Here is a 17,881-nt window from a genome sequence, read left to right on the forward strand (position 1 = left end):
TTCACTTGCTGGTACTCAAGAGCATAGATCAAGCCTACGGCAGTACAATTATCCATAACATCTCAGCTGCTGGCTTGATTGTGATAACCTACTTTACTGCAGACTTGGCACCAAATGAGACATGCTCCTTTATAGCTCTGCTACTTAAACTCACTCAAACTAATTAAATGGTTTACAAATAAATTTAAAAATGATAAGAATTTCATGAATCTTTAAAAAATATTGATTTTGTGCTTCAATGAAAACTGTGTGAAACTTTGTAAAAATTTCTCACATGTTTACCCGGGGGATGTTTAGTTCCTCAAGAGGTAATGCACAGGAAACTGGGCATGCTGGCACCAGTTTTAAGGCAGGCAGTGTTGTAATGTATCAAGAACGACATCCACAGCACTCTAAGACACTCTTGATGTAAATGTGCAGGATGGTACCTGATAAAGGCATTGGTGGGCGTGCAGGTAATGCCTCAAGAAGAACACAGAACAGGCAGATGATGGCAATCAGCTTGTACCAGGTCCAACTGATGGCTCCATAATATCTCATTTGATAAGGCTCCTATCCTGTTCACAACCCATACACATCGCAGCATGTTTAAAACTTGAACCTTGCTGCCATAAGAAAAGTGATATAAATGAGAACAAATCATTGGTGTGTTGAAACAAAGATCCTCCCCTGCACCAGTCCAAAGGAGATCTGTAGTCCTCAACTGCATGGGTCTCAAGATGCTGCATGTTGCACGATCTTACCATCCCCTGTCACCAACCATTAGATGAGAAGCAGAAACACCAACAGGAAGAAGAGGAGGAGGAATAAGAGGGGAAGGCAACTTGCAACTTTTTCTGCTGAGGTGGGACATGAACATGTGGAATCAAGTGGCAGTATTTTCATCGTCATGTTTCCTTGTTCTTTTACTTTTGGTCAGATTACATCTCTTGGGTATCTGAAAAGAAAAAAGTAGCGTGTAAGTTTGTAGTTATGTTTACACCATCCAGAGTGTGTAAGTCTGGGATTGAAGGATATATAGGATATGAGGAGGAGGATGAAGCATGAGATTATCAACATCTTCAATGGATCCAACCCTGCCGCTGTCCTCAACAATTGCCCATCCATTAATAATCAGTTCTGTTTCTTAAATAGGGCTAGAGCATGTAGGTCCATTTCCCATCAGTGATTGGTGGCTGCTAATATTGATTGTATGCCACCTTCTCCTGCAAGAGGAAGGGAAGCATTCCATGCAATATGTTTGGTTGATAAGGCTGATCTGGTTGAAAAGCTAGTGGTGTGATCAATTTGTGAGATGTGGATGTGAAGCAGCAATGCCAGGTATGTGAGGGTAAGATAAAGCATGCAAAACATTTTAGTCCTGAGTTACTACTTGGTTGGGATTGTTAGGCATGGGATAGCCTTCAGGAATTATGTGGATAGCAGGCATTGATACAAACAAGAACCAGTCTTTAAAAAAAACTGTTCAAATGTAAACTACAAGCAGTAATCAGTTTTGAAATTAAAACGGCCAGCTTTGTAAACAGACAATACTGTCTACAGAGCACAGGCTACTGACCCACAGGAAGAGGCCACTCAAAAGATATGGTTTGTAAATTGACATAACCATGAGACATTCTTGTATGCATTAGGCACTGGGCTATGTTAATTGGCCTACATCAAACTTCTTCAGCTCAGTTATTTTGCACCCTTGTGCCAGAGACCAAAGAGCACTCCCAGACTGGATTGATTTTGTCACTTAGCACATCAAACATGGTCAGAGGCATCCTTGCTCTGTTTGTCAAAAATTGGGATATTTGTACACCCAGAAAGTCAGCTCTCACAACACTCAGAAGTTTTTAACCATCCACGTGAATTACTTTGTCCCAACAAAGATGTTTTGAATTTTCAGACGTATCTTGTCAGTTACGATGTGCTCCCATGGCAAATACGTACTTCGAAGGAAGCACTTGTTGGCATAAAATATTGAAGTAAACTATGTAATTGTAACTATTGAAATTATTTTTATCACCCACTGATATCTTTGATTTTAAGAGAATAAAATCTTGGTGTATTTTGAATTCAGAAAGATTCTACTGGGAGTGTCTCCAAGAGAGTTCCCTCCTTGTTGGGATGAATAAAGACCTGTTACATCCACCAGCTTCAGTCTCCAGTGGTTTTGTTTGAGTGTCAACACTGCTGTGTAACTGGTCTCCAATAACAACAATGGGATGATGTAAGTTTATGCAACATTATCCCAATGTTTTTGCCTCTTAACATTCAACCATTCTCCCAATAAATGACCCTTTGAGGAACTTGACAAGAGGACTCCTCAGTCAATGAAGTCACAGCAGGGTCTGGAGCTCCCTATGATGTGTCACATGGTATACTTATGTACTGCAACCTGCACAACCTTGTCATGTGGAGAAGGAAAGATTTAGAAGAGAAACAGCAAGGGCAGCACACCTCACAGATGAAATTAGATTGGTGAGGGAGGAACAAAAAAAAAGTGTCACCTGTAAGATCCACAATAAAAGCTGCCAAGGATGATTAAATGCACAGAAGTTATGACATCAGGTTTCTCCCCCTCCCTTGAAAACTGTGCATTATACCCTTCATGAGTTCTGATGCAGGTTCTGCATGTGCTGCTACATAAAAAGTGAAAGCTATTAGTATCTAGTGAGGAGACAGCAAATCAAGAAGTGAGTTTGTTTGGAATATCAAAGAGAGGTGGTCCAGTGTGCCCTGTCCCTAATGATGAATGAAATGAAGGAAGGAAAGGAGATGTCAAGAACCCTTGGGCAGAGGGTGAAAGGAATGTTGTCAGATGAGGGCAGCTCGAAAACATCATAGCTGATCCTTGGTTACCAATCTACTCAGCTTATTGGATCTGGTGGAGCGGGCAGCCTGCCATTATCATGGTGCAATCACCCCACACCTTTACCCAGTTGATATGGATGCAACAGGTCCATCCCATTGCCGTGAAGCACTCCAGACTCCGGAAATAAGAGCTAAGGGGTGGCAGGGATTCCAGTGGTAAGCTGAAGAAGCCTCACCTTGCAATGCCTCTGAAAGCCCTGCCAGTCGTCAAGGGTTTTTAAATGTCTCTGAATTTCACCTATAGAAAAAATATAAAAATATTTTAAAAAGTAAATAAAATCAGTTAAAAGATATATAATTAAAATATTAAGCAAAATCAAAATAATTTTAATAAAAGGAACGTACTCTACTTCTCTACAGCCCTATAATCCTTATCGCCACCAATAGGGTTGTGAGTTCTGCGTCAGGAGCAGATTCTCTAACTTAAATATTGGGTTCAGCATGAGTGAACTCACCTGAGCATTTCAACAGGTATTGGGCACTCCACTGCCAGTACATTTGGAAATTTTGCTTTTGATTACAAATACATGGAAGTCCCTCCATTTAATGTTGAGGGTTCCCTGGGCCAGGGTTAACTGTAACAAATGAGAATAAAAAATTTCACCAGGAAGACATTTCCTATTATAAAATAGTAACAGTTTTGATGAATAGGTAATCTGCAATGGGTATATTTAAGCCATCAAAGCGGTTAAATGAAGAACACAACTTTAGTGTCTAATTTAATCACAGACATATTGCGGCATCCCTTAATAATTCAACTGACCAATTGAAAGCTAGAATGAATAGCATTCCCACTACTGCATGTAATCCCCTCTTTCAATACACAATTTAGCCAAACAATTAAAACTCATGCTGGCAGATTGTATGCACATGTTTCAGCAGCAACTTCTAATATTGTTAAAATAGAATAGTCATGATTCCAGCACAAAACTGAAAAAAAAATCATTTATGGCATTGTTTGTCTACTTTTGTCTCCACTATTACTTACTGTGTCTATTTGTGTTTCCAAGATAAATCCATGAGATAAATCCATGGGAAAATACAAAGATTGAAATCACTTACATGACTTTCAGTAGGAGTACACAATAAATATGATAATATTCTAGAGAAAGAAAGCTGTTTATTTTGGGTATAATAATTTATGAGACAAATAGGAAGAGAGTATTATTCTTCAATCAGAATATAGAAGAGAAAGACTAAGTATGTTTGGAACAAGAAAAAGTTGAGGTGGTAAAGAGAATGATGAAGGGGAGGATTTATTAAAAGCACTGCGGAATGGGGGTGAAAATAGTAATTTTACACAGCTATTATTCACCCAGCTAAGGATATAGACAGAAAGTCCTTTGCTGGGTTCTTCATTCCGTATCTTGCTTTGGTATAAACTGTAATGTGCTGCAAATATGTATATTTGCACTTTCTTTGAATGTTTTCATAATTCATTATGTAATTGAAACACTAAAAATATTTAAATGTCTGTAAATCATGAATGCATTTGGTATAATGTTTTGTATTGCTCTAGAGAGCAAGGTTGCTGCTTTAAATCATTTCTAGAACATTCTTTGTTTTCAGCTGTGAATGGTTTACAAAGAAGTTGTACAATTCACCCCGGATTATCTGTAAACACTTTTTTTTTGTCATTTACAATACAGTAACAGTTTTAGAGACAGTTTTAGTTTGACCTGTGTAATATCAGCTCAGTGTAATCATCAAAAACTCAAATGCACTATTGGCTCAACTGCATTTCCATCTACAACGATCCTGCTTTGCTATTTTTTACTTCTTTCCAGAAAACTTGTCAAGTCAGAGCAGAGGGTAGTTCTTATCCAGGTGAGTCAAGTTTGCTAACCTGTAAATAGAAGAAAAATGAAGAAGTTGCAAATATTTTCATTTAAGCATTTCTGTGAGTTTTGTTTCATGTTATAATGTGGCTGGCTGCCTTTTTTCCCTACATTAGAAAGACACCTTTGCTTTAAAAAGCTGTAAAGACTTTAATTGGTTAAATAGTACATTAGAACGTCTTAAAGTTGTATAATGCCTAATATACAAGCGCGTTTTCTTTTCCCTTCTCTTCCTCTCATTTTTTTGGAAATATTAGGGACATTAAGTCTGTTATAATATTTTGCTATCATTGATGCATTTGCATCTGTACTGTCAGTATTAATCATTTCAACATTGATTCAATCATTCCAATCTACTCACTAATTTGCCCAACCTAAATTTCCCAATATGTGAATGGGCAATCAGTGGGCAAGTTCTTCTGCTGAATGTGCGATTGTGATATTCCTAATAATGGTCTGGTGACTTACTGCACCTCACCTTCTTTCTACACTGTCATCAATATGGCTTGACTGGGATTTGAGACTTAGAATGTGCAGAATCTAATTAGATACCAAATTAATACAAAAGAACGCAAATCTTAAGTAAATGCTGAAAATATCGAAAGTCAACTGTGAGCATGTCAAAATCTTTTAAATAAACATCTGGAGGTTAATGTTTCAAATATTCCAAATCCATGAAAAGATAGCCCATTTTTCCCTTGATGGGTTTGGTTTACTGTGAATTTTGAGCCTTTTTTGTTTTAATTCCCATCAATGTACCACTTTTTCCCTACATTGTCATATAAGAGGCATATTTGAAGAACTAGTGCTCCAAGTACAGCTATTATATTTCAGTGTACACAAATTTTCAAGGTTTATTTGCCAAAGTATCATACTGCAGGAATCCATTGTACTTTGAAACAAATGCAATAAATATGTTATTCTTTGATATTCTTCATGTTAAATTGTCAGATAACATTTTGAAATGCTTATTAATAATTTTATGAAGACAGCTTTCATAAGAAAGCATCAATTTATATATATGTAGTTTATTGAAAATATATAATTTGGAATACTCAAACCAGAAAAGTTAAAATATCTTATAATTTCTACACAAACCATACAAGGTAATTGTGCAAACATTATTTTTTTGATTTTTAAATCTGCCATTATGTGATAGACATAGAACATGGAACAGTATAGCATGGGAACAGGCCCTTCGGCCCACGATGTCTGTGCTGACCATAATGCCAAATTAAACTAAGTCACTTCTGCTTGCACAAGATCCATGTTCCTCCATTCCTTGCATATTCACATGTCTAGTTAAAGGCCTCTTAAATGCTACTATCCTATCTGCTTCCACCACTACCCCTGGCAGCGCGTTCCAGGCACCTACCACTCTCTACGTAAAAAAAGAACTTACCCCGTACATCTCCTTTAAACTTTCCCCTTCTCACCTTAAATGTATGTCCTCTAGTATTTGACATTTCTACCCTCGGAAAAAGATTCTGTCTACAATATCTATGCCTCTCATAATTTTATAAACTTCTATCAGGTCTCCCCTCAGCCTCCGATGCTCCAGAAAAAAACAAATTTGTCCAACCTCTCCTTATAGCTCATACCCTCTAATCCAGGCAATATCCTGGTAAACCTCTTCTGTACTCTTTCCAAAGCCTCCACCTCCTTCCTGTAATGGGGCAACCAGAATTACACACAATAATCAAAGTGCGGGCTAACTGAAGTTTTATATAGCTGCAACATGACTCCCTTTCTCTAATACTCAATGCCCCAACCAATGAAGGCAAGCATGCCAATAATTTTTGTTACATCATGGGACTGCAAGGTTAAGTTTTGGGTCTAAGCAAACAAAATGTCTACACCAAAGCTATGATTCAAAACTGTATATGTTGTATAATTAAACAAAATGATTGCACTATAATGTGGTGAACACTATTTACTATTTTACATGTGTGATAGTCTCCAGAGACATTTAATAGTATTATTCATTCAAGTTATCAACTCAATTGAAAATAACAGACAAATTTGTTCCTTGTGCATTATAGTCATATCCACCAACATGGATCAAATACAGATAATTTATAACTCTCAAAGTGTTTGTTAGTTTATATTATTTAAAGACAGATAACAGTATTTTGTATAGATACGGTTACTAACTTGAAGTTGATACATGTCAAAAAAAGGCTATTCTGCATTTGGGAGGAGTTAATTTGATTTTCTTTCTTTTCTACAGATAAAAAATGGGTGATTGGTCATTACTTGGCCGACTCCTAACTGAAGTTCAGAACCATTCCACAGTGATTGGGAAGATCTGGTTGACAGTGTTGCTGATTTTTCGTATTCTGCTGGTCACATTAGTTGGTGATGCAGTATACAGTGATGAACAGTCCAAATTCACATGCAATACCCTCCAACCAGGATGTAATAATGTTTGCTACAACACATTTGCTCCTATTTCTCACCTAAGATTCTGGGTTTTCCAGATTGTTCTGGTTTCAACCCCATCCATTTTCTACATAGTGTATGTTCTACACAAAATAGCAAAAGATGAAGAATATGAAATGAAAAAAACACATAAGATGGACTTACCAAACAATTCTGTATCTCATGGAATCCTTCCAGAAGATGAAATCTTGGCTCAAAGATCTGATGTCATCAACTCAGAGGGAACTAAAATTGATCTAAGATATGGAGAATATGAAGTTGAGGGTCTGAAGATTAAAAGAAATGGGGACCCTATCTATCTTTCAAACAAGGTTTTATCCGTATATGTCATGCATGTACTGCTGAGAGCTGTTATGGAGATAATATTTTTATTGGGACAGTACTATTTGTATGGATTTAATGTTCCTTGTTTGTTTGTCTGTTGGACCTATCCTTGTCCAACCAAAACAGATTGTTTTGTATCCAGAGCAACAGAAAAGACCATTTTTTTGAACTTCATGTTTTGTGTCAGTCTTGCATGCTTTTTGCTGAACATTGTTGAGCTCCATTATCTGGGCTGGGTCTACACTGCACGGGTTTTGTGCACTACTTGCTCACCTTGCTGCAAGAAGAAACAAAGAAAAGCAATGGATCAGTATTCACAGCAAAACCCTCTTCTCTTAGCACTAAAAAATTCATTTTATGACAATTTGATATTGAAGTCATCTGTAGAATTATTGCAGCACAGACCAGCCTACCTCTCACATCAGGCACCAATTTCAATTGAATCCGAATCATTAGAAAGTGTAAGAAGGAACTTTGATGAAAAGGAACATGTCAAGTTGCAGCAAGGGAATCTAAGCAAATCTGGAAAAAGCAAGAAAGTTTGGCTTTAAAATATCAAAGATTACAGATTCTTTGAATTCAAAGCAGCCACAAAATGTTTGCTCTGAGTATAACAACTTGTCACCAGTAAGCAGAAAAGAGCAACTAAACTGAATAAGAAGTTTGGTCTGATACTGCAATGCCCTTTTTATAATGTTGCAAAAGGCATTTCAAATAGTAATAAATCAAGAAAATACATTAAAATGAAACTGTAATTGAAAGAATTAACTTGTAAAAAACTGAATGAAGTTCTCATTTTGCAATAAATGTCACCTCCCCAGAAAATTATATCCAGCAGTGCACTTGAAAGCCTAAAAATCACCTTGCCAAATTCTTCTAATCAGGGAAGTTCAATGTTAAGATTCAGTGGTTTTAAAATTTACAGTTTCGCATTACATTTACTCAATACAGATTTAGCTGAAAACTTTTCTGCATATTAATCCTTGACTTATCTTATTCTGCATACTAATCCTTGAATTATTTTTTATAGCCCTATTACTTAGTAGTTCCTGACTCCAACAAACTATCTGTAATGCTGAAGAATCATCCAATGAGATCACTAACATTCGATAATCCAAAACAAAAATGCAGCACATGATGGAAATGTGAGATAAAACAAGAAGTGCTGGCAATTCTCAGTAAGTCACTCAACATGTGCAGGGAGAGAAACAGAGTTAACTTTTATTTTTTTAAGTCAAAGATTTTTGACCAGAACAATAGTTCAGATGCTACGTCAGAACAGAGTATTGCCAGCTTTTACTTTTCATTCAAAATAAATTGTTGGTTCATCTCACTATTAAAATACTTCTAGACTCATTGTCCTTGCCTCATTATTCTGTAACCTGAATGATATTTTTTCTTGTTGCTTTTAAATACGAGCCCTACCATTTGATTTCATAAACAAATTGCCAATTGGGAAAGAAATCTACATTATCCTTCAAAGACCTACTGCATTAAGCACAACACAAACAATATATAAGTTACTATGAAAATCAATAATTCAGCGTTAAATCGGACTGATTAAGGGATGCTTTAATTGACTATTTAAAAAGATTAATAAATGCTTTGGGAATATTTAGAACAAGGGCAAGAACTTAAAATAAAACAGCTGGACCATTCAAGGATGCTCTCTGTTGAGGTAAGTTAAACTGAAAATTCAAATCTGAAACTGATAAGTTTTTGTTGAAAAATACTGAGGAATACTGAACCAAGATAGTGAATGTAGTTAAAAAAAACAAATCAGTCATGATATAACTGAATAGTGAAACAGCTGGATGGCCTATTTTTGCTCCTGTGCTTCTTTGCCATTGTCACCCTTGGTTTTGGCATCTTAAATGATACCAATTTCTCTGTGTCCCCAAAACCTTTAAAAGCAACCATTTAATTTTTGACTAGAGCATTGTGTTAGCACCATTTTCTTCAGTTCAGACAGTACTGAAATCAGTCTGGACAGTCTTAACCCAATTCTGCATTCAGAGACTGTGCATTGCAAAATTGTTTATCATCTAGCTCTGTCGAAACAGATTTGCTCAGAAAGACCACAAGGATAAGTGGTTGAAAGTAAAACATTAGAATAGGTAATGGAGAGTAAGGTAGGGGAATATACAATGTTTTATTCTACAACTGATACTTGCCAATGCTAAATTAGGAAGTTTGTTACATGCTGACAGCTGGCAACTAAAATAAAAACATTGTTCTACTCTTTTGCCCTAAGTTTTATCACTACACGTAAACAAAAGATTACTCATGATATTAGTGGTAATTAAAAACAATAAGAAATAAAAAATTTATGCTATTTGAAAAAAAATCTGAGGTTGCTCCATGTGAAGTGCATTAAAAAAACAAAATCAACAAGCAAGAAGGAAACAAAATAGATATTAATTCAACAATTATGTGTAATAAATTCCATTTAGAAAGAATGTGAATTTACTTGGTGCCCTTTACAACCATAGGAGCTCTCAAAATGCTATACAGAAAATGGTGTACTTTAGAATAGTTGCACCATACGAAATATAGTAATAATTTGCATATGCAAAAGTAAATGACAGCAATGAGGCAAATGACAATTATTATTATTTGTTGTTTTGGGCATCAGTGTTAGCTTGGATACCAAGAAATATCATTCTCTGAACATTACAATTAAACCTTTCATGTTCACTAAATTAGGTAGATTTTGGTTTGGTATTTCATCCGCAATATAGATTATGTTCTTGAGTCTCAAGACTGGGTTTGCAGGATGCAAAAACTAGAATGTCGTCACGAAATGAAAGTTAATATCTAAGAATGGGATTGCCTTGTTATTCCATGGAGCTGCACTAAAAATATTGTGCCTGAAGTCACTTACAGAAGCAAGTCATCTGCACTCATAACTGCCTTCTGGATAAACATCAAGTTCACCTGGAGTGATCTGAACAAAGCTAATTTGCAGAAGAGAATCAACTTGATTCCTCGTGAAGGAAGAAAATTTTCACACTTGAGCAAATCTAGAACATGCTCAATGCATGCCTGAATATGCAGTGTCAACTGTAATTTTCAAAATGATAGATTAGGGAAGGGCATCAAGAAATCGTGATCATAGGCAGCTAAATGGATCTCAAGTACAGCTTTAATTTAATAGAATGACTGGAGGAATTGAATGGAAAACTCCTGTTCCTAAGTCCTTAGAAAACTTAAAAATATTTCAATGCAAATATCCATAGACAGAAGTGAATTTTCATTCTAATACAATTTTGTAAAGTGTGTTTACACTGCAGAGGTTATTAGTTAATCCAGGGTTAATTTGCTGTAGACTTAATATGTCAATTTAAATAGTTCTTGGCTGTAACGTACACAAACCAGTTTGTGACTGATAGATGTTGAGAAGAAAGTTAGATTCAAATTATAGATCCCAAGATTAACTTTGAACAATATGAGATTTTGAAACCACGTTGGAGAAATAATTTCACCATGTCTGTCCATGGAGTTTTAAGTGTTCCCAGCTTATAATAATTTTACTTCCTTATTTTGCTTTGAATATGCAGCAGCAGGTGTGGCATAGACAAACATGATGGAAACTTAATCAAATATTTAATGACTCACTGCAAAAATAGAACTTGCAATTGGTTTCACAAAGAGATAAGAAATGAAAAATATGGACCCAGGCCATTCAAAGGCAATGCCCCACTTTAATGATGCCTCCTAGATGTAGGGGGAGATATTCATCACCCCCCAAAACAGGAAGAAACCAAAGAAGGCAAATCTGATGACTTTCCAGGAAGTCAGCAGCAAAGCATTGTGCCTTGTTGCGGGCTTTGGTGCAGGAATTGGCTCAATGCCCTAATCAGTGCATGGAATACTGAATACAATTGCACATTCACCTTGATCCTGTTATGCCTATCGTCACACTTGACAAGAAGACTGATCCTAATTATATTACTTCTTAACTTGCAAGCTCATCCATCCTTCTTTCCATGCCCTTTCTGATATTCCATCTGTTAAACCGCCATTTCTACTTCCCCTAATCCTTCTGCAATTTGATGCCTTTGCCTGAAAATCATCTTCACCAAAAACACTACATCTATCGGTGATCACTGCCATTACTCACACTATATGACATTTCTTGAATTTTTTAAAAACATACTCATGTTTTCGATTAATAACTAAAATTCAAGTAAATATAAATCTCAACATTTTGTCAGTTTAGGTTTTGTGTCCTTAAACTAACAAGGAAGATGTAATATTGTGAAGAATATTGTGATCTTTTTTGAATACATTTACTCTCAAAAGAGAGGCTTTAATGCTTTGCAATAGCTTATAGTTAGTAATTGTAGAAAATAACTGTTTATAAATTACATTTATAAATTAGACAGAAGAAAGTACAAAATATATTTTGCTTTCAAATAAATGATAAATTTATTTTGGTAAGTTAGTGGATTCTTCTATTTTGCTCCCTATTTTAAACCTCAGTGCATATACAATAGAGCCAACGCACACATTGCATTCTTGTGTTATGCCACTGTGCATCTGGGTGCTGAATGTATAAGACAGTCCAGTCCAATGACCTCTATGATAACCTAATAATTCAACTGAAATTGTGAACCTGAGTAGAAGGCTCTGTGGACATCTATGATGGTGCACCATTAGGTTGTTTTTCAAAACCATTTATATTTACATTGAAAGATTAAAGGTAGATTTTCACTGTTTTCACAAAAGTCTAGGAGATAGGTATCAATAAAAAGGCTATCTCATCGAGATTCTTAGCTCAGCTAGAGAGCCAGGCATTTCAATGGTATAAAGATAGTGGCTGGAGTGCTTTGGAGCTGTTTTCAAAAGTTAAAATACAGGTTTAATCTCATCCATCTTAATTAAGCCAGCATGGGCGGATGTTTAAAAGATGCACTCTATTTCAAGATATAGTGTATTGCACAATAGAACATAGAACATTACAGCACAGTACAGGCCCTTCGGCCCACGGTGTTGTGCCAACATTTTATCCTGCTCTAATATCTATCTAACCCTTCCCTCCCACATAGCCCTCCATTTCTCTATCATTCATGTGGCTACCTAAGAGTCTCTTAAATGTCCCTAATGTATATGCCCCCACAACCTCTGCCGGCAATGCGTTCCACACACCCACCACTCTCTGTGTAAAAAGACTTACCTCTGACCTCCCCCTTATACCTTCCTCCAATCACCTTAAAATTATGCCCCCTCGTGTTAGCCACTTTCGCCCTGGGAAAAAGTCTCTGACCATCCGCTTGATCTATGCCTCTTATCATCTTGTTCACCTCTATCAAGTCATCTCTCATCCACCTTCTCTCCAAAGAGAAAAGCCCTAGCTCACTCAACCTATCCTCATAAGATGTGCTCTCCAGTCCAGGCAGCATCCTGGTAAATCTCTGAACCCTCTCTAAAGCTTCGACATGCTTCCTATAATGAGGTGACCAGAACTGAACACAATATTCTAAGTATGGTCTAACCAGAGTTCTATAGAGCTGCAACATTACCTCGTGGCTCTTGAACTCAATACCCTGACTAATGAAGGCAAACACACCATACGCCTTCTTAACAACCCTATCGACCTGCGCGGCAACCTTGAGGGATCCATGAATGCAGAACCCAAGATCCCTCTGTTCGGAAGAAATTCGTCTTCCAAAGTGTATCACTTCACACTTTTCCGGGTTGAACTCCATCTGGCACTTCTCAGCCCAGGGCTGCGTCCTATCAATGTCCAGTTGTAACCTACAGTAACCTTCTACACTATCCACAACATCACCAACCTTCGTGTCATCATCAAACTTACTAACCCACCCTTCCACATCCTCATCCAAGTCATTTATAAAAATCACAGACTCAACTTTGTGATCGTAATAACACAATTCATATTTTAAACAAGTGTTATATTAAACATTTTATATAAAATACAAATTAACACAAATGAAATTAAAATGTGTGTATCAACAAATCAAGCAAATATTAAGGTTACTATTATTTTTCAATAGATTGTTACCACTGTGATTAAATCAATGTGGTTTCCAATTTTAATGACACTAATATACAAATCTGCAATAGGAAATCACAAATCACAGGAAGATGCCTTTAGCCTACATTGTCAGTGCTGGTGACTTGCAGAAGCTGTTCCATTAGAACCACTCCCTGCCCTTTCCCATAGCCCTGTTGGTTTTTCCTTTACGAGTACTTAGCCGATTCTCTTTCAAAAACTATGATTGAGTCTGCTTTCACAATCCTTTCACGAACTGCAATCCAGATCACGCAAGAAGAATTCTCCTCAATTGCTTTTAAGGTCTTGTGTCAATTATTTAATCTGTGACTCTGCATTCTGGCTGCCCTTGAGGCAGAAGTTATTTCTCTGTGCTTTTTCAAAACCTCAAACCTTTGAATACCTCTATACAGCTTCCACTTAATTTTCCATATTCTAAAAAGAACAATCTTAGTTTACTGCACATAACTGAAGCCCCGTCCCCCCCCCCCCCCCCCCCATCCCTGGTATTTTGTCTGGTAAATCTCCTATGCACCCTTTCCATGCCACCTTGATATTCATCCTAAAGGGTGATCCCTTGATTTAGACATAAAATTCCAGGTGAGACATAACCTGTGCTTCACAAAACTCTCCAGAGCTTCTTTGCTTTTCTACCCCATGCCTCCCCTTTGAATCCAATAATCTGGATGCATTTCAATAACTCAGTAAACTAGTCCCACTAACTTTAAAGGTTATGTGAACTTCAGCCCTCTCTTCTTCTTGCCCTTTCATATTTGTATCATTTAGCTTACATTGCCACTTTTGGACTTTCACTCAATATTTAAAATAAAATTGAAATTTTAATTAGAGTAAGTGCATCCAAATTCAACCACTAAGAATCTTCCACTGGCAGATGGATATTGGTAGATTTTACTAATTTTTGCAGCCACTAGTATTTTTGAATGTGCAATATTGTGTAATGTTTCATTATGCAATATCTGTTCCACAGGACTCTAACCTGTAGATCTTGTTCCCATTCCTCCGAAGGAAATATCACGAGTTGAGTGAAAAGCAATTTCGTAATTTGGAAATGAATTATACTGACAAACACAATTTATACTGACAAACACTACCTTTCAGAGATGTTTATACAGAAGCCAATGATAACTTGGCAAAAACAGATTTTAGGGTGAGTGAATTCAATTTGACCACCGGGAAGAAACTGTGAGCATTCCGTTATGAAATGGCTCTTCCATTGCTGAACAAGGCTTCCTCCAGATTCCTGTGGGAGCATCTTTAAGAAATGAATTAAGTTCTATCTGAATTCTGAAAGGTGAATGGTATTTTGATGGAATTTTAACTTGGTCTTGAGTGGGACATCAACTGCAGTTGTCTGTAACTCATTTTCCCATGTGGGTCTGTCATCTGCTTGCCAGTGGCTACCCAGTGAGAGTTAAAAACTGTCCTCCTGTCTCCAGTTTAAACATTTCTGTAGCCTTGCTGAGTAAATAACCTTTGTTTATGGAAGCAATTGAAAGTCGTAATGGACACAATGTTTGTCAATATAAATTTAGTTTATTTGTGTTCTCATTCATCTCAGCATAAATTAAACCAAATACCCAACATAGATTTCATGCTAACAAAAAATATTTATGTGATCTGTTCCTCTTGCCATTTCAACATATATTATAGTAAACAGAAACATTTTGGTTTTATGTGTTGTGGTGATTTCATAAATATGAAGAAATCAAAATAAAAATGATTGTATGCATGCAGCTATCCCAGAACTTTGAACAGATATCTACCCATGTGTATTCATACTTTACCTGGATGAAGGAGTTGGCCTTTAGCACAAAAAGGATATTTCTGAGAATTGGGCATGTCCACGTCTTATGGAATAAATTTCAAAATAAAGATGATCAGAGAAAATTTATGACCTGGAAGGAGACCAATTGGCCTCCTCATCTTCCCTGCAGCTTTGGAAGCCTCTTTTGTCTCCTTTTCAGTTCTGATGAAAGGTCTCTAACCGAAAAGGTTGACTCTGTTTTTCTTCCCACAGAAAAACGGCCTGAGCAGCTGGGTATTTCCAGCATCGTTTTTTTTGTCTGAGAATTGAAAAATGATGGTCAAAACCACTGCAATTTCTTCCCTTGTTTATTTCATCTGGCCCTGGTGATTTATCCATGTCCAATGATACTACTTCTTTTCCTATATGTTTTTCTATTCCAATTTTTGAGACTCATCCTTAACTACAACTATTTATACCCTTCTAGGCTTTCTGTTATATTAAGTGCTTGGTATCCCATATAAGGCTCATATGATTCCCTGTTTTGCCTTATCTTATCCTCATTGCACCTTGTGATCCAGGTGACTTTAGGTTTGCCAGTCCTGTCCTTTACATTTATGAGAATATGTTTACCATGACTGTGAGTCTCCTTCTTGAATGCATGGCACAGTAGTGTAGCGGTTAGCATAATGCTATTACAGCACCAGTGACCTGGGTTCAATTCCGGCCACTGTCTGTAAGGAGTTTACACGTTCTCCTGGTGTCTGCGTGGGTTTCCTCCAGGTGCTCCAGTTTCCTTCCATATTCCAAAGACGTATGGGTTGGGAAGTCGTGGGCATGCTATGTTGGCGCCGGAAGCATGGCGACACTTGCAGGCTGCCCCCAGAACACTCTATGCAAAAGATACATTTCACTATGTGTTTTGATGTACATGTGACTAATAAAGATATCTTAATGCTCCTATTGCTGTTTTCAGTTACATGTCAGTATAATTATCTTTAGCATAATTTAGAATCTTTTGTCCTTTTCCATAAGTATGTTAAAACTAACTGAATTATGATCGCTACCACAAACACGATCTCTGAATTCCTTCTGCCTACCCTGCTTCATTCTTTAAAACTAACTCCAGATTAGACCTCTCAACACCCACCCCAGTTGTGCTTGTTATATATGGACTAAAAAGGATCCTCTGCATGCATGTTAGGAATTCTATACTGTATGGAAGCACTTAGACAGGCACATGAACAGGCAGGGAATAGATGGATACAGGCCAATGGGAATAGTTTAAATTGGCATCATATTCGGCACAGACATCATGGGCCAAAGGGCCTGTTTCTGTGCTGTATTGATCTATGTTCTGAGTTCTATATACCTTTTATGTCCCAGCTAATGACAAGAGGGGAACAGTTTCATCTTCATGAACACACATTTTGATTTGTAAACAACATTGTAGATATGTACTTGGTATTGAGTTTGAGGCCACCATAACATTAATAAATAGGAATCAGCAAGAATATGAGATATAACATTCCAGCTGATATTTCATTGTTACAGATTTTTGAATTTATTTTAAAGTCTGGAATTAGAGGGCATATTCTCAGAAAAGGGTATTGGTCGCTTAAGTCTGAGGAGGAATTTCGGTTCTCAGAGGGTGGTGCATTTTTAGAATTCTCTATCCTAAGAGCTGTGGGTGCAGAGCCTTTTAGTATATTCAAGGCTGAAATCAATTGATCTTTGCACTACAGTGTATTCAAGGGCTGTGGGAATCGCCAGGAAGATAATCCATATGCCAATGAATCACATCAGCCTGATCTCACTGAAAGACAGAGCAGGCGTCGGGAGCTATATGGTCTAATTGTACTCATATTTCTTATGTTCCAGTATAATTAAGATATTTCTGCATACGAAAGTACAGAAAGAAATGAACAATTTTCAGTTTTATAGGTCCCTCCACATTATCAGCCTAGCCCAAAGAAGTTCTTTTGAAATGTAATCACACTTGTCATCTTGGCAAACACAGCAGTCAAGGGTCATACAAATGAGAAAGAGATAAATGGCCTAATAAATTTTGGCCAGAACATCAGGAGATCTTTCGTACCACTTTTAAATAATGTTTTGGAACCTTTTGCATTGCTCTGTGAGGCAGAATGTTGCAGTGTATTAATGAATAGAAAAAACAGTAATTCTCCATTCACCCTATCACAATGTTCAGCTGGATACAGTAGCACAATGATTATGTTAATTAATGAACTCGGATCTCAACTTGAGAACTTAATTCAGCTTTTGAAACTTAAGGAAATATCTGACATTTCCAAAAATCAACAATAAAGGTGGTGAAAACTCAACTGGATTACATGTCTTCCTTGCCTGATCTAATTTACATAAGACTCCAGTCCTACACTATTTCTGTCCACTTTTACTTGTTATTTGAAACACATCAGCATGTCTCAGTTTCAAGAAAGACAGTAAGTGTCAATCTTGCCAACAAAGCTCACTTCCTGAAAATTAGTAAACAAAAATGTATTTTTAAGACATTTATTCAGTCTCCTCTTAGCATCCAGTGGAAGTGGTCCTAGATTCTCAAATATTTCCTCAAAGTAATTGTGTCTCATCTCTCACCCTTTTGATTATCAT

General features: G+C 36.8%; 1 protein-coding gene across 1 annotated transcript; it reads left to right on the forward strand.

Moving 5' to 3' along the window:
* The first annotated feature begins 6,934 nt into the window (after positions 1 to 6,934).
* LOC127581304 (gap junction delta-2 protein) lies at positions 6,935 to 8,014 on the forward strand. Its single transcript, XM_052035575.1, has one exon. The coding sequence runs from the start codon at positions 6,935 to 6,937 to the stop codon at positions 8,012 to 8,014; it is 1,080 nt and encodes a 359-aa protein (XP_051891535.1).
* Positions 8,015 to 17,881: the final 9,867 nt, after the last annotated feature.

This window comes from Pristis pectinata, chromosome 21 (assembly GCF_009764475.1).
Source record: "Pristis pectinata isolate sPriPec2 chromosome 21, sPriPec2.1.pri, whole genome shotgun sequence".
Lineage (NCBI taxonomy): Eukaryota > Metazoa > Chordata > Chondrichthyes > Rhinopristiformes > Pristidae > Pristis > Pristis pectinata.

Excerpts from the sequence above, each read along its gene's own strand:
- LOC127581304 (XM_052035575.1), top strand. The coding sequence starts at position 6,935 with ATGGGTGATTGGTCATTACTTGGCCGACTCCTAACTGAAGTTCAGAAC.